We start from the raw sequence: 19,602 nt of genomic DNA, 5'->3' as shown, positions 1-19,602 counted from the left end.
CCGTTGTTTTTCAGGAATAGACGGAGCTCGTTGGTGACATAATTATTATTTTTGGTGGTTGAGGATATTTCTGGTTTGTGCTTCTGCGGGTGCGCATCGCCTCCCCGCCCGGCCCCGAAGGCTGCGCCCTCAGCGGCTGCGTCCACGCCGCGCTCTGCGCCCCGGGGTCCCCGCCTGTCCCAGCCCCGGGGCCAGCAGGGACCGCCCGGGCGCACAGCCGGGGCCGGGGGGATGCAGCGGCCCGCAGCCCCCCGCTGCAATAAATCCTTGCTCCCAGCGCGGGGAGTGCGAGTGGTTCGGGGCCGCTGATGGGGACTGGCCGGGGGGGGGGGATGTCGCCTGTGGGGACGCCATCACTGTGGGGACGTGGATGGTCGTGGGGCGGCTGACACCTGTGGGGCACTGCCAGCGCCCATGGGGACACCATAGGGACCATAGGGACAACACTGCCCATGGGGACACCATAGGGACAGCACCGCCCATGGGGACACCATAGGGACAGCACCGCCCATGGGGACACTATAGGGACAGCACTGCCCATGGGGACACTATAGGGACAACACCGCCCATGGGGACACTATAGGGACAACACTGCCCATGGGGACACCATAGGGACAGCACCGCCCATGGGGACACTATAGGGACAGCACCGCCCATGGGCGCACAGCCACCCGTGGGGACTCTCGCGGTGTCCCCAGCCCCACTCGAAGGCCGCCGCCCCTTCAGCCCCGTGTGGCAGCAGCGTCCCACGTTGCCCGCTGTGTCCATCGGTGTCCCGTGGGGTCCGGCGGACCCTCCCCGTCCCTTCCCCGTCCCCCGGTGACAGCGCTCAGCCGCAGCCCCACGGCCGCCCACGGTCGCCATGGCAACGCCGCCTGCCATCGCACTCCCCCCCCCACTCCAGCGTGGGCCTCGTTCCCACGGCCCCGCCCACGGGGGTGGGGTTTAATGTCACCGTGTCCCCCCCCCCCCCCCATGTAGCCTTGGGTGGGCTCGGGGGGGTCCCCCCGTGGATGGGGGGGATTTGGGGAGTTTTCCCCCCCCCCACCCACCCACGTTTTGGGGGAGTCGTTGGGGGGGGGGGGGGTTGCACAACGTTTGGGGACCTGGGGGGGACAGTGGGGTCGGGGTGGGGGGGCTGGTACGGGGTGTGTGGGGGGAGGACCTGGGGGTTCGTGTGGAGGGGTTACATATGGGGGAGGGGTCGGTTGGTGATGGGGGTATTTAGGGATGGGGGTCGTCTGGATGTGAGGGGGTTTGGGACGGGTGGGGGTCTGGGTACGGGGCCGCCTGGGGAGGGGTCGGGCTCGGTCCGGCTGCGCGCCCCGCGCCGCCTTTCCGGGGGGGCTTCGGAGGGGCGGGGATTGGGGCGGGGTGGGGGGTGGGGGATCCCTGTGGGCGGGGGGGGGCAGCCCCGGGCTGGAGCCTCCCCCGGGCGGCAGCGCCTCCCCCTCCTTCCTCCCCCTCCTCCTCCTCCTCCTCCTCCTCTCCGCGTCCCGCACCCCCCGCGCCGGGCGGGGCCGAGCGGAGCCGAGCGGAGCCGAGCGGAGCCGAAGAGGAGCGGACGGAGCGGAGCGGGCGCTCAGAGCGCTCGGCGCGGCGCGGGGCGGCAGCAGCAGGATGGCCACCACGGTGCCGTGCACCCGCTTCACCGACGAGTACCAGCTCTACGAGGAGATCGGCAAGTAAGGGCCGGCGCGGCGCGGAGCGGGGTCCGCTGGGGGGGCTGGGTTGGGGCCCCCCGCAGCAGTGACGCATTTCGGAGCCCAACACCCGCCCCCCCCCTCCCCATCCCCCCATGGGGACCCCAATGTGGTACTGCCCCCCCCCGGCCCCGCCTGCATCGGGACGGGCCCGGTCCCCCCTCCGGCTTCCCCCCACCCCCATGGGGCCCCCCCCCGCAGGGACCCCCGCGGCCGCCCCGCTGCGCCGGGCCCATCTGTCCCACACCTCCATGTACCGCGGACCCCACCGCAGCCCGCAGAGCCCCCCGTCCCCATGGCCCCCCCACAGACCCCCGCTCCCTGCAGCCCCCCCTTAGCCCCCCCATAACCCCCCTCATCCTGTGGAGCCCCCCAGTCCTTACCCTCCCCCAATACCCCCCCCTTAACCACCCCCCATTCCTCCTAGCTCCCTGCAGCCCCCCTTGCCCCCCCCCCCCCCCCTACAGCCTTCAGGTTCCCGCAGACCCCTCCGGCCCATAAATTCCCCCCCTTATAGCCCCCCACTCCTCCCAGTCCCTTCAGTTCCTACAGAGACCCCCCGGTCCTTCTGGCCCCCAGGCTCCCTTAGGGCCCCCCCTTCAAGTTCCCTCGCTCCTTCCAGCTCCCCCCTAATGCTCATAGCCCCCCCGTCCCTATAGCCCAGGGTTGTGTTCCCTGTACGCCCTCAATTCCCTGTAACACCCCAGATCCCGCGCTCCCCCCATTCCCTGCTGCCCCCCCTTTCCCTACAGCCCCTGGATCCTACAGCCCCCTTCCCATCCCGGCCCTGCTCCCCTTGCCCCCCCCCCCCATTCTGCAGCTGTCATCCCTACAGACCCCCCCAGATCTCTATAGATCCCCCCCTCCCAACCTCATCTCTGTTTTAGCCCCCCCCAGTCCTCTCCTGGGCCTTATATAACTCCCTACAGCCCCTCCACTCCATACAGGGACAACCCTTTGAGACCCCCCCGGTCCTTAAAGACCCCCTGAGACCTCTGAGACCCCCCCCCCAAAGACCTTTGGAGCCCTCCCCCAAATCCTTAGAGACCCCAATTCTTAACCCCCCCCTCATCCCTTGTTCCCCCCCAGGCCTTTTGGACCCTCAGTACAGGTGGTTCATTTCGGGGGGTCCCTTTGAGGTGCTGGGGGGGCCGTGGGGGGGGGCTGTGCCGTATCTCCATCCCCAACCCTCAGCCATCCCCGGTTGCCATGGCAACGGGGCTGCCTCCCCATCTCAGTGTCACTGCCAGCGCCATGCGTCCCCCCCCAGCCCTGCAGCCCCCTCGTGGGGAAACTGAGGCACTCTTGGGTGGGGGGGGGGGCTGTACAGCTGTCCTTGTCCCCTCCTGTGTCCCTCAGGTGTGTGTGTGCTGGGGGGGGCAGTTCAGGCCCTGGATGGCTCCCAGTGGTGGCAGGGCCTTGGGGACCCCCCTGTGTGTGTGGGGGGGGGCACAGTGAGGACCCAGCAGTGGGGACTGTGACTCCTCTGGGTGCCCCCCTACCCCCGGGGGCTGCGACCCCCATCCAGAGTGCGGAGCTGCCGGGTGGGGACGTTTGTCTTGGGGGGGGGGGGGGGAGCACACGGAGCTTGAGCTGCGCTGTGGGGGGAGCGCAGGCTCTGCTGCTGGTGGCCACATCGCTGTCCCCAGTGCTGGGGGGGGCCGCTGTCCCTGCGCCCACCCCCGCTGCCATCCGGGCCACCGCGTCCCCATGGCAACGTGCTGCGGGTACCGGCTGCTGCCCACGCCGCTGCGACCCCCCCCCCGTGCCACCCGCTCCCCCACGCCGTCACCGCACTGTGCCGTCCCCCCCCCCCGAGTCCCCATAGGTTGGGGGCGTTTGAGGTGTCCCCCCCCCCCCCCATCCAGATGCTGGGGTTCACCTGGTGCTGAGTCACGGCCACAGGTGCTGAGTCATGGGGAGGGGGTCGGGGGGTTGGGGGGGGGCAGTGCTGGAGGGGGGGGTGGTGGTGGTGACACTGAGCGCGTCCCCGCTGTCCCCAGGGGGGCTTTCTCGGTGGTCCGGCGCTGCGTCAAGCTGTGCACCGGCCATGAGTACGCGGCCAAGATCATCAACACCAAGAAGCTCTCAGCCAGAGGTACGGCCCCTCGGCCCCCCCAGCCCCCCCAGCTCCCCCACAGCCCCCCACATCCCCCCACAGCCCCCGTGCTCGGTGCCGCCCCACGGGGCTGTGCTGTCCCAGTGCATCCTGCTGCCCCACTGTGCCCCTGGTGTGTGTGTGTGTGTGTGTGTGTGTGAGCACCGTGTGTGTGTGAGCCGGGGCTGGGGGGGCCGTGGGGGGGCTGCTGGACGGTGACGGCTCCGGTTGTGCCCAGACCACCAGAAGCTGGAGCGGGAGGCGCGGATCTGCCGGCTGCTGAAGCACTCCAACATCGGTGAGCGCAGCGGGGACACCTGGATGGCGTTTGGGGACGGGTTTGGTGGCACCCGGGGCAATAGGGTGGCACCCGGGGCAATAGGGTGGCACTTGGGGCAATAGGGTGGCAGCTGGGGGCGGCCGGGTGGCAGCCGGGTGCTGCTGGGGGGCTTCTGTGGACACCAGGGGGCGCCCGGGTGACACTCGAGGACGGGCCGAGTGACGCCCGGGTGCAGCTGGGTGGCACGGATGGACACCAGGGGGCGCCTGGGGACACCAGATGGCACTTGGGGTCAATAGGGGGCACCTGGTTGGTGCCGGGGGGGCGCTTATGGACACCAGGGGGGCAGCTGGGGACAGCTGGGAACGTGACACCTGGTGGCGTTTGGTGACACACTGGGTGCCACTTGGGGAGGTGCTGGGCGACACCAAAGGGCTCCCGAGTGCTGCCGGTGACACGGGGGACACTGGGGACATTGAGGGGACGCCGGGCGCTGCTGGGGGCGTTCAGGGGCTGCTGGGCGCCACCCGCTGTCCCTCAGCCCGTCGCTGTCCCCGCAGTGCGGCTCCACGACAGCATCTCGGAGGAGGGATTCCACTACCTCGTGTTCGACCTGTGAGTGCCGGCTGGACGCGGGGGTCCCTGGGGGAGGGCGGGGGGAGGGGGCCGTCCCTGAGGAGCGATGTCCCCCGGTGGGGTCTGCAGGGCTCAGGGGGGTGATGTCGGTCTGTGTGTCCCCAGGGTGACGGGCGGCGAGCTGTTCGAGGACATCGTGGCCCGGGAGTACTACAGCGAGGCGGACGCCAGGTGAGCCCCCCGGCCCCGGGCGCTGCGGGGGGGGCAGCAGCGGGGCCGGCCCGGGGTGGGGGTGGGGGAGGAGCCGGGACGCCCCGCTGCGGGGTGGGGGCAGCCCCCTTTTCCCATCCCTCCCCTCCCCCCCCCGGCTCCATCCTGCTTCGGGGCCCCTCCGTGTCCGTACCCACCCCAACCCCCCCCTTTTTCGCCCCCCCCCCCCCCAGCCGGTGCCGCCCTGTGTGCCGCCGTGTGCCCGTCCCCGTGGTCTCTGGGCTGTCACAACATTGTTTCTCTCCCTCTCTCGTTCCCCCCCATCTCCCCCCCCCCGTCCCCATCCCCCCCCCACTCCCCGCCCCCATCCCCTCTCCTTTGTCTCCCCCCCCCTTTGCCCCCTCCCCCCCCCGTCTCCCATCACGCGTCGCTCTGTGCGTGTCCGTGTGTCCGTCCATCTGTCTCTGTCTGTCCCACTGCTGCCCCCCGCTCGCTGCCCCCCGCACCCCCCACCCCGGCTCCCCCCTCCCTGTGTTTTGCCTCCTTCAATCCTCATCTCCCCCCACACCCCTCACTGCCCCACAACCCCATCCCCGCTCCTCTCCCCCCACCCGCCCCATAACCCCCCACCTGCCCTGCGGCCCCCTGCCCCATTCCCATAACTTCTCCGTATCCCGGCCCTGCCTCACACCCTCATCTGCCCCCCGACCTTCTCAACCCCATATCTACCCCCCCCGCCCCTTAACCTGCCCCCTCCCTTTAAACCCAACCCACCCCCCATCCCCGCCCCCTGACTCCCCTCGACCCCATCCCTGCCCTCCCGACCTGCCCTATTGCCCCTAAATCTTCCCCATACCGACTTTATAACCCCTAACCCGCTCCCCGACCCCCCGATCCCACACCTGCCCCCTCCCCCCACCTGTCCCATCTCCCCCTACCTGCCCCACACGCCCTGACCCCCCCCCGTGCCTTTTCTATAACCCCAAACCTGCCCCCCACCCCCCCACCCCGTGCCCCCCATCTCGCCCCATCCCGCCGCCCCCCGCCCCCCGTTTTGTTTTGCAGTCACTGTGTCCATGAGCTATTAGCACGCGTTTCTCACACCCATCACTTTGCCTTTGCGCACAGGCAGCTGCAGGTCAGTATAAACAGGGAGGGGGTCCGGGGGGGGCTGTGCCCCCCACCCAGCTGGAGCCTGGCGCTCCCGTCGCCGCACCCCCCGCTTTGGGGCTTCCTTCTCCTTTTTCCAGTTTCCTCCTTAAAATATATATTTATATACATTAAAAATGGCTTTTTTTTGCCCCTCCCCCCCAAAAAAAAGTAAGAATTAAAAATCCACAGCAATTATAAATGGTGGGGAGGTCGCCCCCCCCCCCCCCCCCCCCCATACCCCGGTGCCCCATTCACCCCCATTTCAGCTCTCATCTCCTGCTCCTCCCTCTCTTGTCTCGTCTCATCGCCCTCCCGCTCCCTGTCTGTCCTGTCTGGGGGTCCCCAGCAATGGGGGGGGGGGGCACAGCGGCACCCGGTGTCCCGTCCCCCCCCTCAACAACTTCCCCATCCCCAGCTCTCCTTGGACCTGGTGGGGAGCGCCCATGTGTGCAGCACAGTGGGGCTGGGTGGGCTCGGGTCAGGGTTTGGGGTTAAGGTCAGGGTTATGGTTTGGAGTCAGGGTTGGGGTAGAAGGGTCAGGGCTTGGGATTAGGGTTATGGCTTGAGATGTGTGGGGTCAGTGCTACGGATCATGGGTTAGGGTTAAGGTCAGGGTTAGGGTAAAGGTTAGGGTTGGTTTGGGTCAGGATTTGGGGGAGGGCCATGATAAGGGGCTAGCATGAAGATTAAGGTTATGGTTTGGGGTTGGGGTTTAAGGTTAGGGTCAGGGCTGGGTTTATAGTTTGGGATCAGGGTTAGGATTATGATTTGGGGTCAGAATGCGGGACCAGCGTTAAGGTAATGGTTTAGAGTTAGGGTCAGGATAAAGGGGTCAAGGTTTGAGTTGGGGTTTGGGGTTAGGGCCGTGATTTGCATTCAGGGTTTAGGGTTAGGGGTCAGGGTTAGCGTAAAAGTGTCAGAGTTTGGGGTTAGGCTCAGGATTAGGGCTATGGTTTGGGGTCAGGGTTGGGGTCAGGGTTCAGGGTTGCTGTGTCCCCATAGTGGGGTGGGTCCGGGGGTGGCGGTGCCCGCTGACCCTGGGCTGTTTGCCCGCAGCCACTGCATCCAGCAGATCCTGGAGGCCGTCCTGCACTGTCACCAAATGGGGGTTGTGCACAGAGACCTCAAGGTGAGCGCGTCCCCCCCCGCCCCTCCGCACCCTTTGGGTCTGTGTCCCTGGGGGGTGTGGGGGGGCACCCTGCCCCACGCGCTGGCCGTGGGGTGATGACGTGGGGTGATGACGTGGGGCCGCCCCCCATCCTTCCCCGCAGCCAGAGAACCTCCTCCTGGCCAGCAAGTGTAAGGGCGCGGCGGTGAAGCTGGCTGACTTTGGGCTGGCCATCGAGGTGCAGGGCGATCAGCAGGCCTGGTTCGGTGAGTGACCCCCCCCGCGGCCCCCCCCTGCGGCACCAGCCCCCCACTCAGCCCCTGCCCCGTGCCAGGCTTCGCCGGCACGCCCGGCTACCTGTCCCCCGAGGTGCTGCGCAAGGAGGCCTACGGCAAACCCGTGGACATCTGGGCCTGCGGTAAGGGCGCCGCGAGACCCCCGGCCCGACCCCGGGACCCCCACCCCGTTCCCGTCGCCTCCATCCCATCCCCAGCCCCCGGATCCCCTCCCCACACCCGCCCGCTGTCCCCATCCCTTCTGTCCCCACCCTGTTCCCCTCCGTCCTGTCCCCGTTCACATCCATCCCGGTCCTCTGCCCATCTCCATCCCCATCCTGGTCCCACGCTGGTTCCATCCCAGTCCCCATACTGGACCCATTCCGGTCTATACTGGTCTCCGTCACAGTCTTTGTCCTGGTCCCCATCCATGTCCTCAAAGGGATTCCCACCCTGATCCCATTGTGGTCCCCTTGCCAGTCCCCACACCGCTCCCATTACAGTTTATACTGGTCCCACTGCAGTTTATACTGGTTCCCATCCCAGTCCCTATACTGATCCCATTCCAGTTTATACTGATGCCCACCCCAGTCCCCTATTGACCCCCATCCCAGTCCCCATACTGGTTCCATCCGAGTGCCCCCTGCTGGTCTCATTCCATTTCATACTTAGCCACATCCCCGTCCCCACTCTGATCCCACCGCAGTCATTTCCGCCCCCCCCCCCAGTCCCCATCCCAGTCCCCGCTGCTCCCATCCCGTCCCCCATCCCTGATCCCGCTGCTGGTCCGGCTGACGTGTGCGCGGCTTAGGGGTGATCCTGTACATCCTGCTGGTGGGATACCCGCCCTTCTGGGACGAGGACCAGCACAAGCTGTACCAGCAGATCAAGGCGGGCGCCTACGACGTGAGTGCACCGTTACCCCCGGACCCCCCCCTGGGGACAGAGGGCCGCAGCCGCCCCCTCCCCACCCCGTCCCGCCGTGTCCCCGCAGTTCCCTTCCCCGGAGTGGGACACGGTCACCCCCGAAGCCAAGAACCTCATCAACCAGATGCTGACCATCAACCCCGCCAAGCGCATCACTGCCCACGAGGCCCTCAAGCACCCGTGGGTCTGCGTAAGTGCCCCCCCCCGGCCCCCACCGCAGCCCGTCCCGCTGGGATCTGCTCCCATCTGACCCCGCTGTCCCTGCAGCAACGCTCCACCGTGGCCTCCATGATGCACAGACAGGAGACGGTGGAGTGCCTGAAGAAGTTCAACGCCCGCAGGAAGCTGAAGGTGGGTTGGGGTCCCATCCCAGCACGTCCCGTTCCCACCCCGCTGTGCCCCCCCGTCCCACCCCAGTTCATCCCAGCCCCACCGCAGCCACATCCCAGGCTTCTCGTGTCCCACATCTTCCCTCCCTCCCTGGCCACGTCCGATCTCTTCACTGTGTCCCACCGGCCGCTCTGGGCTGTCCCAGTGCCCAGCCATGTCCCCGGCCCCATCCCACCATGTGCTGGTGCTGTCCCATGTCCTGCACTGCCACCACAGCCACGTCCTGCTGCCACCTGTCTGCACCACGGTGTCACCCTGGTCATGTCACAGTGTCACCTGGCTCTGTCACAGTCCTCCTGTATCCCATTGTCCCCCCGTATCCCATTGTCCCCCATATCCCATTGTCCCCCATATCCCATTGTCCCCCTGTATCCCATTGTCCCCCGTATTCCATTGTCCCCCCGTATCCCATTGTCCCCCTGTATCCCATTGTCCCCCATATCCCATTGTCCCCCCATATCCCATTGTCCCCCATATCCCATTGTCCCCCATATCCCATTGTCCCCCGTATCCCATTGTCCCCCTGTGTCCCATTGTCCTCCATATCCCATTGTCCCCCCGTATCCCATTGCCGCCCTCCTGTCCCATTGCCCCCCCATGTCTCAGTGCCACACGGTGCCGCGCTGACCTGTTGCCGTTGCAGGGTGCGATCCTGACCACCATGTTGGCCACCCGGAACTTCTCAGGTGAGCCCCCCCCCCTCCCGGCCCCGGGACGCCTCAGTGCCCCCCGTGTCCCCGGGCCTGGTCCCGCTCTGCCGCTCTCTTTCTCTCTTTCCCCCCCCCTCCGAACTCCCCCAACCCCATTTTGACACAAGGACGGCCGTGCCGTGCGGTAACGGGGCTGGGGGGGGAACGCAGGATGCGACGTGGGGGTCACCCCCAGCAGGGGCTCCCGCCCCGTGCCCACCTAACGGGGTCGCTTCCTTTCTCTCCTCTCGCTGCCCGCCCCGCAGTGGGCAGACAGACCACCGCGCCTCCCTCCATGTCGGCTGCCGCGGCCCCCCTGGGGCTGGTGGAACAAGGTAGACGCCGCACGGACCCCCCCGTGCCGCCTGCTTGCCTCTGGTCCCCCACCCCAGTCCCCCTCCTCCTCCCCCTCCTTCTCCTCCTCCTCCTCCTCCTCCTCCTCCTCTTCCTCCCCCTCCAGGCTCGAGGTCCCTCCTCGGGAATGGCACCGCACGCATGGGACCCCCCTGCCTGTCTGCCTGTTCCACCCCCCGGCTGCTCGTGGGGAGGGAGGTGTCCCCCCCCCCCCCGCTGGCACACGGTGTCCCCGTCACCGCTTGTGTCCCCACACCAGGGCTGAGTGGGGTGCGCGGGGCCATGGGCTGGGGGTGCATCCTGTGCCACAGTGCTGTGGGATCCCTGTGGGACCCAGAACCCCCCACGCCACCCAGGACCCCCATGGTACCCAGGATGCTCATGGTACTGGGGACCCCCATGTCACCTGGACCCTCATGGTTCATGGCATCCTCATGGCACACGGGACCCCCACGTCACCCAGGACCACTGTGTCACCTGGGATCCCCGTGGTACGTGGCATCCCCATGGCACCTGGGACCCCGTGGTACCCAGGACCCCCATGGTATGCAGCACTCCTGTGTCACCCGGGACCCCTTTAGTACCCAGGATCCCCCTGTGTCACCCGGGACCTTCCTGGCACCTGGGCTCCTTGATGGCACCCACGGTCCCCATGTCAACTGGTTCCCCTGCGGTAGCTGGAAGCCCTGCGGCACTCGGCACCATGGTGACACCTGGGAGCCCCAGTGGCCCCCCAGCCCCCCCACCGGGACCCACTGTGGCACCCCATGGCCCCCAGCACCCATTGCAGCACCCAGAGCCCCAATGGCGCACGGTGGGATGGGGGGGGGGGGGTCAGAGAGAATTTCAGAGCCAGCCTCCCCCCCCCCACATTTGAGGTTTGCCCACCCCATGGCTGCTGCTCCATCCCACAGCATTGCTCTGCTGCAGGGGGGGCTGCATCGCTGCATGGGGGCTGCACCCTTGCATGGGGGAAGTGGCGGGGAGGGGCTTCGTGCAAGCACATGGGTGGGGGCTGCGCTGCCGCATGGGGGGCTGCATTCCCCTGTGGGGGCTGCGCCGCAGCATGCCTGCACGGCCCCTTGCACTGCAGCCGGTGTTTGTGGTGCCGCGAAACACTCGGCGGGTCTTAAACCCTCCCACAGCCAACGAGCCCCCCCCGGGGACCCCCCCGATGGCTCTGGTTTAGACCCCGACCCCCAGCGCCGCAGCCCCCAGCCCGCTTCCCGAGGAGGGCCCGCACCCCGGGGACACGGCTGTGCCACGGGAGTGTCCCCACGTCCCCCCCCCCCGTCCTTCCCCGTCCCCCCCCCCACCCACCGAATTGGGTTCCACACCGACCACCTCCCCCCCCCCGGCGCTGCCATCCCCGACCCCGCCCGGTGAGGATGGAGCTGAGGACGCCCACAGGTGACACCGGCGCTGGAGGGGGGGACGCAGCGGCGCGACCCCTCCTTGCCGTGCACCCCCCACCCCAAATAGGTCAGGCCAAGAGGGGCGGCCGCCCCCCGTCCCGGTGCCCCCCCTGCACGGTCTGCGGGGTGCGGAGCTGCCGCCTGCGCTCAGAGACTATTTTTGTGTTTTTCTGTTTTGTTCCCCCCCCCCCCCATCTCTTTCTCTTTCTGTCTCTTTCTGTTTCTCTCTGTCTCTGTCTCTCTCTGTCTCTCCCCCCCTCTCTCTCTCTCGCTTTCCTCTCTGCATTTCTCCAAGGTAAGCCAACCCCCGGCCCCCGCTGTGCCCCCCCGGTGTCCCCCCGGGGCGGGAGGGGACGGTGGCCCTGTCCCCAGGGGGGGGTCACACAGCGCTGACCCTCTGCTTTCCCCCCCGCAGCAGCTAAGAGCCTGCTCAACAAGAAGGCTGACGGCGTCAAGGTGAGGGGAGGTGGGGTTGGGGGGGTCACAAGGGGGATGGCCCCCCTCAAGCTGCCGTCGCTGACCCCCCCCCCCCCCCCCCCACGTCCATCCCCACAGCCCCAGACCAACAGCACCAAAGGCAGCGCTGGCGTCACCAGCCCCAAGGGGACCCTGCCGCCCGCAGCGCTGGTAGGTGCCCCCCCACACACCTCCCCACCCCACACCCCCCTCCATCCCATCGCATCCATTGCCATGCTCGTCAGCGGCACGGCCGGTCACGGAGTGGGGAAGTGGGGGGCAGGGACCCCCCCCAGCAGTAAGTAAGAGTCCCCAAAGCATCACGGGGCTCACAGCCCCCCCTCCGACATGGTGGGTGCGGGATGTGGGCACGGAGGCAGCTCTGGTGGGTGCGGGAGCGATGCAGGGGCAGCACCGGGAGCCGCTGGTGAAGGACAGGATGGGGGGGTGGGAGGGGGAGGACGTGAGACGGCACCGGGACCCCACGGATGGTGGGTGCAGGATGCATCCCCACCCCAGTGCTGCAGCGGAGGGGTCGGTCAGCGTGGGGGGGGCTGTGGGGGGCCGGGTGGGTGCGGGGACCTCAGGGTGCAGACACGAGGGGTGCCCCCCCAGCACACGGATGGCAAGGTGGGTATGGAGCGCGGGCACGGGGCTCTGTGGGTCAGAGCAGTGGGTCAGAGCCCCCCACCTCCGGGTCAGAGCAGAGGGCTCAGGATGCGATGTGGGCGCAGCGCCCCCTGCACGGTGGGTGCAAGACGTGGCCCCCCCCCTCCCTTTTCCCCCCCTCTCCCCGCTCTCTCTCAATTTAACCATGTCGCTTTGCTGGACTAACGACTCTCTGCTTCTCTCCCCCCCGCCCTCCCCACCCGCTGTGGGTCTGTGCCCCCGTCCGCGTGCCCCCCATCCCTTCTTCCCCCCCCCCCCCATGCCGCTGTGCTCTGGTCTCTCCTCGCCTCCTTCCTCCCTCTCTCTCCTCCTCCTCCTCTGTCTCTCTTCCTTCTCCTGTAGGAGCCTCAAACTACAGTAATTCATAACCCCGCGGACGGCATTAAGGTATTGCTGCCCTCCCTCCGCTTTCCGCCTCCATCCTCCCCCCATCTCCCATCTGTTCAGGGCTGGGGCCTCCCGGTGGTCCCAGGGAGGCGTCACCCCCACGGCCGGGGCTCGTGGTTTCCCCCATCCCCCCAAAATGGGCGCTGACCCCCCCACCCCTCTGTCTCTCCCTCTGCACCACCGCCCCCCCTCGCCGGCAGGAGTCGTCTGACAGCACCAACACCACCATCGAGGACGAGGACACCAAAGGTGATGGGGACGGGGGAGGGTGGGGGCACTGGGGGCACTGAGTTGCATTAGAATGGAGCTGGGATGCACTGGAATGGCACTGGGGTATTCTAGAACAGCACTGGGGTGTGCTAGAATGGAGCTAGGATGCACTAGGATGCACTGGAATGGCACTGGGAAGCACTGGGATGAAGCTAGGAGACACTGGGATGCACTGGAACGACATGGGTTATGCTGGTAGAAAGCTAGGAGGCACTGGGATGTACTGGGATGGAGCCAGGATGCATTGAAATGGCACTGGAATTGCACTGGGATGCATTGGAATGGCACTGGGATATACTGGAGTGATGCTGGGATGCACTGGAATGGAGCTGGGAGACACTAACATGCACTGGGATGGCACTGGAATTGCACTGGGATGGAATGGCACTGGGTTGCTCTGGGATGGCATCAGAATGCTTTTGGCTGCAGTGAGATGGCATGGGAATGCACTGGGAGCCTCAGAGCACTGGGTGGAACTGGGTGGAACTGGGGAGTGCTGGGAAGTGATAGAATGGTACTGCAGGGTACTGGGATGGGACTGGGATGTATTGAGGTGCACTGGGATAGCACTGGGACACAGCAGGGTGTGCACTGGGATGTCCGGTTTGGGAGGCACTGGGAAGCACTGGGAAGCAGTCGGTGGTGAAGCACTGCGTTGGAATGTCACCGGGGTGCAAAGGGTGGTGTGGGAGGCACTGAGTCATACTGGGATGTACTGGAATGTGACTGGGATGGGTTTTGGATGGCGCTGGGGTGTCGGGGAGATGCACTGGGTCGGACTGGGGTGCGCTGGGGTGGGAGCAGGATGTGCGGCGCCCCCTCTGTGTCCCCAAGGTCTGCACGTCTGTCCCCGCTGTCTGTGTGTCCGTCCCCATCGTGCACCGTCTGCCTCGGGGGTCGGTCGGTGTCCGTCCCTCCGTCCATGTGTCCCCGCGCTCTTTGTGTCCGTCGGTCCCCGGCCCCTTTTGTCCCTTCTCCCCCCCGGGACCGTGGCCGTGACCCCGCTGTCCTCGCAGCCCGCAAGCAGGAAATCATTAAGATCACAGAGCAGCTCATTGAGGCCGTCAACAACGGGGACTTTGAGGCCTACGCGTGAGTGGGGTCGGGGGGGGGGGCTCGTGCTGCGGGGCTGGGGCTGACAAAGTGCTTTGCAGGAAGATCTGCGACCCGGGGCTCACGTCCTTCGAGCCCGAAGCGCTGGGGAACCTGGTGGAGGGGATGGACTTCCACCGCTTCTACTTTGAGAACCGTGAGTGATGCGGCCGCTGCCCCAGCGCCAGCCCCACCGGCCTGTCCCACCTGCCATCCCCGTGGCTGTCCCTCGGCTGGCTCTGCCCGCGTTCTCACCTGCATCCCTTCCTTCTCTCCATCCCATCCTTCTCTCCATCCCTTCCTTCTCTCCATCCCTTCCTTCTCTCCATCCCTTCCTTCTCTCCATCCCTTCCTTCTCTCCATCCCATCCTTGTCTCCATCCCTTCCTTCTCTCCATCCCTTCCTTCTCTCCATCCCCGCAGTGCTGTCCAAGAACAACAAGCCGATCCACACGACCATCCTGAACCCGCACGTTCACGTTATCGGGGAGGACGCGGCGTGCATCGCCTACATCCGGCTCACGCAGTACCTGGACGCGCAGGGCCGCCCTCGCACCAGCCAGTCGGAGGAGACGCGCGTGTGGCACCGCCGCGACGGCAAGTGGCAGAACGTCCACTTCCACGGCTCGGGGGCGCCCGTCGCCCCCCTCCAGTGAAGGTGAGGGCGGCCTGGGGGGGGGTCCCGCCGCCTCCGGACCCTCCCCGAGCGACCCCCGGCCCCGTCAGCCCCGCCCCGAGACCCCCCCCCCCCCCCGCCGAGGCCGAGCCGGCCGGGTGCCGCGGTCCCGGAACACGCGTCCGCATGCCTTGTGCCCCCCCACCCCCCCCCGGACCCTCCTCCGCCCGGTGCCTGTGTTTGCAGAAAAAAAAAAGACAAAAAAAAAGCCAAAACGACGGAAAACGTTCAAAAATCGCCTCCCCCCCCCCGGACCCCAACAGCCCCGATCCCCCCCCTCGGTTCTTCCTGCCCCGACCACGCTCCCGTTGGCACGGAGGGGCCGCTGGAGCTCGCGGACGCCCGCGGTGCCCCCCCCCCCTCCTCCTCCGTCCGTGCCGGGCTGGGGGCTGCCCGGAGCCCCCCCGGCCGCGCTTGTGGAGTTTCGCTGTTGCTGGTGGTGGATGTTGTTCTTTGGACTCTGCTTCGCTCCTTCCCTCCCCGGGTCCGTGTACATAGAGAGAGCTCTTTATTTTTGAATTCCCGCGGGAGCAGCCGGTGCCCCCCCCCCCCCCGACCCCCACCCGACGCTCCCCATCGCTCTGCCCCACAAGTGTGGGGGGGGGGGGGCGGCAGTTCAGTCATTTGGGGGGGCGGGGGGTCCGGCCCTGAGGGCGGGCAGCGGGCGGGGGGCTCGGGGCGGACCCAGCACCCAAGCAGCGGCGCAAGCACTTTAGACTAAGAGAAGGGGTCTCTTAGGGGGCACAGGCTGCTGCCCCCCCCACCCCGCATCCGACCCGGCCTCCAGGGGTCACCGCTCTGGGGGGGGGGGGGGGAACATCGCCCCACTCCCCCCCCCCTCCCCCGTCCCCATCCCGCACCCGTTGTCGCTGGGGCTGTTTGTGGCTGTGGGGCTGGGGGGGGCTCGGGGGGGTCGGGGGTTTATTTTCTGCATGCCCTTTGCGCGGGAGCACCCTGGAGCGCTAACGCTGTATGTCGAGGAGCTGAGCTGAGCTGTTTCTGTCCCATGAATGCTGGTGGATCGTTGCCGAATTCTCTCCCCTTTTCTCTCGTTCTTTTCCATCCCTCCCCTCCCCTCCCCAGCTTTTCCCCCCCCCCCCCCCCCCCCCTTCCTCGGACCCCTTCGTCTTTTCTTTCGGAGCCTTGTAAGTGTAAAAGACTGATTTTGTTTTTGTCTCGGAAAAAAAAACTGCAAATAAATTATGAGGAAAAACAACTGATAGAAAGAAAATCCCGGTGGATGATGTGGGCGCTTCCCTATAGGGCCCCCCCCGGTTCTGCCCCCACCCCCCCACCCCCCCATCCTGCCCCCAGACCCCCAAGCAGAGCTGAGATACAACCGCCAAAGACAACTTTATGGGCCACGGGTGGTGGCACGGAAACAACAGGCAACACCGATCACACTCCGGTCCCGACAGAAAGCTTCGCCCTTCCCAAGGGGGGGCCAAAGGCTGAGACCCCCCTGGCTGCAATGGGGCAGAGTGGGGAGCCCCCCGCCTGCCCCCACTGGTTCCCCGCGCCCCCAACCTGTCCCCACGGGACGGGCAGTAAGTGGGGGCTCAGACCCGTCCCGTTGCCGCAGGGTCCTGTGCGGGGCCACGTCCCTTCGGTGCCACCCTGTCCCCACAGCCCCCGGTTCTGCTGGAGGAAGGGGCAGCACACGGCACTGAGCCCCCAGCCCAACGCAGACCAGAGCAGCTCACCTCCCCTCCCTCCCCTCCCACCCCCTGCAACAGCCCCATAGAAGCCCCCGTTCCCCGCACAGCCCCATGCCCTGCGGGGGGGCCCGGCTGCTCTCTCCCCATCCCGGGGCCGAGGCACTCGCTGGTGTGACAGGCGTCATGGCGGCGCTCCCGCTGCTCCCCCGCTGCGGGTCCCACCGAGGCCGGTTTTTGGGTAAGGCTGGAGCCCCCGGGAGCCCGCGGGTTCTGCTTTCAGTCCTGGGAGCGGCCGAGATCCGAAGGGGAGGGAAGGCCCCGCTGGGCTGCGGCAGGAGACCCCCGGCTCCGGGTCACATGATCTCACAGCACGAGTTCTGCTTTCGGGCCTGCAAAGGGTGGAGGAAACGGGCTGAGCTCCCTGCAGCCCATAGGGAAACCTCAGCCCTACGGCTCAGCTCGTGGCCAACGTGTGGATCAGCTCCTTTGCAGGGGCCGCGGGGCTCCGTGCTCACACTGCGAAGCTCCTCACGCTCCCTCAGCCCCGGCTCACAGGGAATGTCGCGGTGAAGCGAACGGCACTCACGGTTTTGTAGAAGGCTTTGGACTGCGCCCCCAGCACCTCCGACTTGGACACCAGGTCATCCAGCTTCTCCCCTCGCTCCAGCAGCGACTCCATCGTGTTGTGCTGCCAAAAGGAAGCGGAGCTGATGACATGGAGCTCCAGGGCACGGAGCGGGGGCAGCGGGGATGGATGGCGGCGGCACCGCCGGCCTCACCAGGATGATTTTGGTCTCGTCCAGCTCCGCCTGCACTCTGGTCATCGGGTCGGCATCGCGGGGGTTCTGGGGTGGAGACACACAGAGACACAGTGTCAGCACAGCAGCAACACGCAGAGCAGCGCAGGAACATGGCTCCGTACCTGGTATCTGCTGAGGTATCCATCCAGGGCCGCGTAGCTGATGGTGGAGGGTGACCCCGAGGGCCAGTCTGCTCTGCTCACCTGCCTGGAGAACTCCTCCAGGACCTGCGTGTGACAGGGCGGGTTTGTGCCCCAGCAGGGACGGCTGAGCCCCCAAGGTGACCCACACGAGGTGACCCACACATGGTGACCCACACGCGGTGACCCACACGCGGTGACCCACACGAGGTGACCCACACACGGTGACCCACACGAGGTGACCCACACGTGGTGACCCACACGAGGTGACCCACACGCAGTGACCCACATGTCCCACCTTGTCCAGCAGCGTGAAGCACACCCGTGACGGGTATTCGTTGTCGGCGATCACCACGCCAGCCAGCCCGTCAGCACGCACGTACACGTGGCACAGGTAGTCTGGGAAGAGATGTGGGTCCGGTGGGTCCGGAGCCCCCCAGTGCTCGAGGAGGGAGCTCAGCCCCACAGAACAGGGGGGGCTTTGGGGCTGCACCCTGCTCTGCCCCCAGCCCTCCTGCCCGGGCAGTGGGGAGGTGTGGCTCAATGTGGCTCAATGGAGCTCACCTTGCTCCTTGACCGAGGCCCGGCTGCCCAGCTCCGAGCGCTCCACGATCAGCTGGCTGGTGAAGGTCATGAATTCCTGCACGCTGTGAGCACAGAACGCGGCTCTCAGCTCTGCTCGCTATTGGGCCGCAGCAACACGTTGCCAACAACGTTTGACTTAAAAGCGTTTCCCTCCGTGGCTGCACCCAAAGCTCCAACAAACCCTCACGGCTGGAATTGGAGCACTGGGACTCAGCACTAACCTGCAGCCCAACAGCTCAGCGCCGCCTCCTGCCCTATCCCACAGAGCCCAGAGAGCTCATAGAGCCCATAGAGCTCACAGAGCCCATAGAGCACACAGAGCTCATAGAGCCCATAGAACCCATAGAGCACACAGAGCTCATAGAGCCCATAGAACCCATAGAGCACACAGAGCTCATAGAGCTTATAGAGCCCACAGAGCCCAGAGAGCTCATAGAGCCCATAGAGAGCATAGAGCCCATAGAGCACACAGAGCTCATAGAGTACACAGAGCTCATAGAGCTTATAGAGCCCATAGAGCCCACAGAGCTCATAGAGCTTATAGAGCCCATAGAACCCATAGAGCACACAGAGCTCATAGAGCTTATAGAGCCCATTGAGCCCACAGAGCACACAGAGCTTATAGAGCCCACAGAGCCCAGAGAGCTCATAGAGCCCATAGAGAGCATAGAGCCCATAGAGCTCATAGAACCCATAGAGCCCACAGAGCTCATAGAGCTTATAGAGCCCATTGAGCAACACAGAGCTCATAGAGTACACAGAGCTCATAGAGCCCATAGAGCTCATAGAGCTTATAGAACCCATTGAGCACACAGAGCCCATAGAGCCCATAGAGCCCATAGAGCCCACAGAGCCCACAGAGCTCCCAGAGCTCCCACACTCCGCCCTGAACCGGCCGGTCCCGTTGTGGCGGTGCCCAGCAGGGCGGTGGGTCGGGCTGTAACGCGCAGTGCGGGCCGGGGGCGGATCGCGGCCCGCCCGGTCCGGTCGCCCGGAGCCGGTTCGGGTCTGACCTGGAGCGCTGGAAGAAGCTGAAGCTGGACACGTCGTACGCGGCCTTCAGCAGCTGCACGCGGCCGCCGGCCTTGAACAGCACGCTCAGACTGTGCAGCCTCATGGCGGGCGGAGCGGGGCGGCCTCCTGGAACTGCGGGACCGGAACAACCGGACCGAACCGGAACAGCGGGGATGGAGAACAGCACCGAGAGCTCAGCGGGCACAGCGGGACACAGCGGGCCCAAAGGGAGACAAAGGGAACCAAAGGGAGACAAAGGGAGCCCCACCGGGAGCCCCGCAGGACCCACCGGGACCCATTGGGCACACCGGGACCCACCGGGACCCACCGGGACCCACCGTGACGCCGCCCCCCCTCCAGCTCCCCCCATCGCAGCCCCCGCCGCTCAGTTCCGCCGCCCCCCCGGCCCCTCCCGGCCCCGCCCCCCCCGCCCGGTACCGGCGCTGCGGCTGTTCGGAAGCGACGGCGGAGGGAGCGATCCCGTCCCGGAAGCAGAACGGCGACGGCCGGAAGTGACCCCAACGCCGGTCGCTGCCACGGAGCCACACCCGCCCTGCGCAGGCGCCACCCTCGCCCCGCCCCCGTTTCGTCTTTCGGCCAATGAGAGTGAGACGGGATGGGTGACCCCGCCCACTCGCCTCATCGGAGCGGGGAGAGCCAATCAGCGCCTCGCTGACGT

General features: G+C 66.7%; 3 protein-coding genes across 10 annotated transcripts; 2 read left to right on the top strand and 1 right to left on the bottom strand.

Moving 5' to 3' along the window:
- Window positions 1-1,394: 1,394 nt before the first annotated feature.
- On the top strand, window positions 1,395-14,821 carry CAMK2B (calcium/calmodulin dependent protein kinase II beta). 8 transcript variants are annotated; one of them, XM_072357108.1, is made up of 20 exons: window positions 1,395-1,685; window positions 3,707-3,801; window positions 4,040-4,099; window positions 4,642-4,696; window positions 4,823-4,888; window positions 7,076-7,148; window positions 7,291-7,393; window positions 7,462-7,545; window positions 8,214-8,308; window positions 8,397-8,519; window positions 8,597-8,680; window positions 9,363-9,405; window positions 9,675-9,743; window positions 11,593-11,633; window positions 11,733-11,804; window positions 12,645-12,689; window positions 12,890-12,938; window positions 13,976-14,051; window positions 14,114-14,208; window positions 14,474-14,820. In XM_072357108.1, the coding sequence occupies exons 1-20, from the start codon at window positions 1,621-1,623 to the stop codon at window positions 14,704-14,706; spliced, it is 1,626 nt and encodes a 541-aa protein (XP_072213209.1). In that variant the 5' UTR covers window positions 1,395-1,620; the 3' UTR covers window positions 14,707-14,820. The 8 variants fall into 8 exon arrangements, with proteins under 8 accessions (XP_072213209.1, XP_072213202.1, XP_072213205.1 ...); XM_072357100.1 differs by having other exon boundaries at window positions 1,485-1,685; window positions 11,596-11,633; window positions 14,474-14,819; XM_072357101.1 differs by lacking the exon at window positions 12,645-12,689 and having other exon boundaries at window positions 1,484-1,685; window positions 14,474-14,821.
- On the top strand, window positions 9,748-11,277 carry LOC140262543 (uncharacterized; the record flags this gene model as incomplete). The annotated part of the gene is made up of 1 exon (XM_072356931.1): window positions 9,748-11,277. A coding segment is annotated over one exon (1,401 nt), but the record flags the coding sequence as incomplete, so codon positions are not given.
- Window positions 14,822-16,055: 1,234 nt separating the features above from the next.
- On the bottom strand, window positions 16,056-19,483 carry YKT6 (YKT6 v-SNARE homolog). The gene is made up of 8 exons (XM_072357109.1): window positions 19,362-19,483; window positions 18,923-19,055; window positions 17,889-17,971; window positions 17,623-17,723; window positions 17,307-17,411; window positions 17,164-17,229; window positions 16,971-17,072; window positions 16,056-16,773 (listed from the first exon to the last, which is right to left on the bottom strand). The coding sequence occupies exons 2-8, from the start codon at window positions 19,024-19,026 to the stop codon at window positions 16,738-16,740; spliced, it is 597 nt and encodes a 198-aa protein (XP_072213210.1). The 5' UTR covers window positions 19,027-19,055; window positions 19,362-19,483; the 3' UTR covers window positions 16,056-16,737.
- Window positions 19,484-19,602: the final 119 nt, after the last annotated feature.

Source organism: Excalfactoria chinensis, chromosome 25, assembly GCF_039878825.1.
Source record: "Excalfactoria chinensis isolate bCotChi1 chromosome 25, bCotChi1.hap2, whole genome shotgun sequence".
In the NCBI taxonomy this organism is placed as follows: Eukaryota; Metazoa; Chordata; class Aves; order Galliformes; family Phasianidae; genus Excalfactoria; species Excalfactoria chinensis.
Note: the sequence above shows the minus strand (reverse complement) of the source record. Positions and strands in the feature narration are given on the sequence as shown.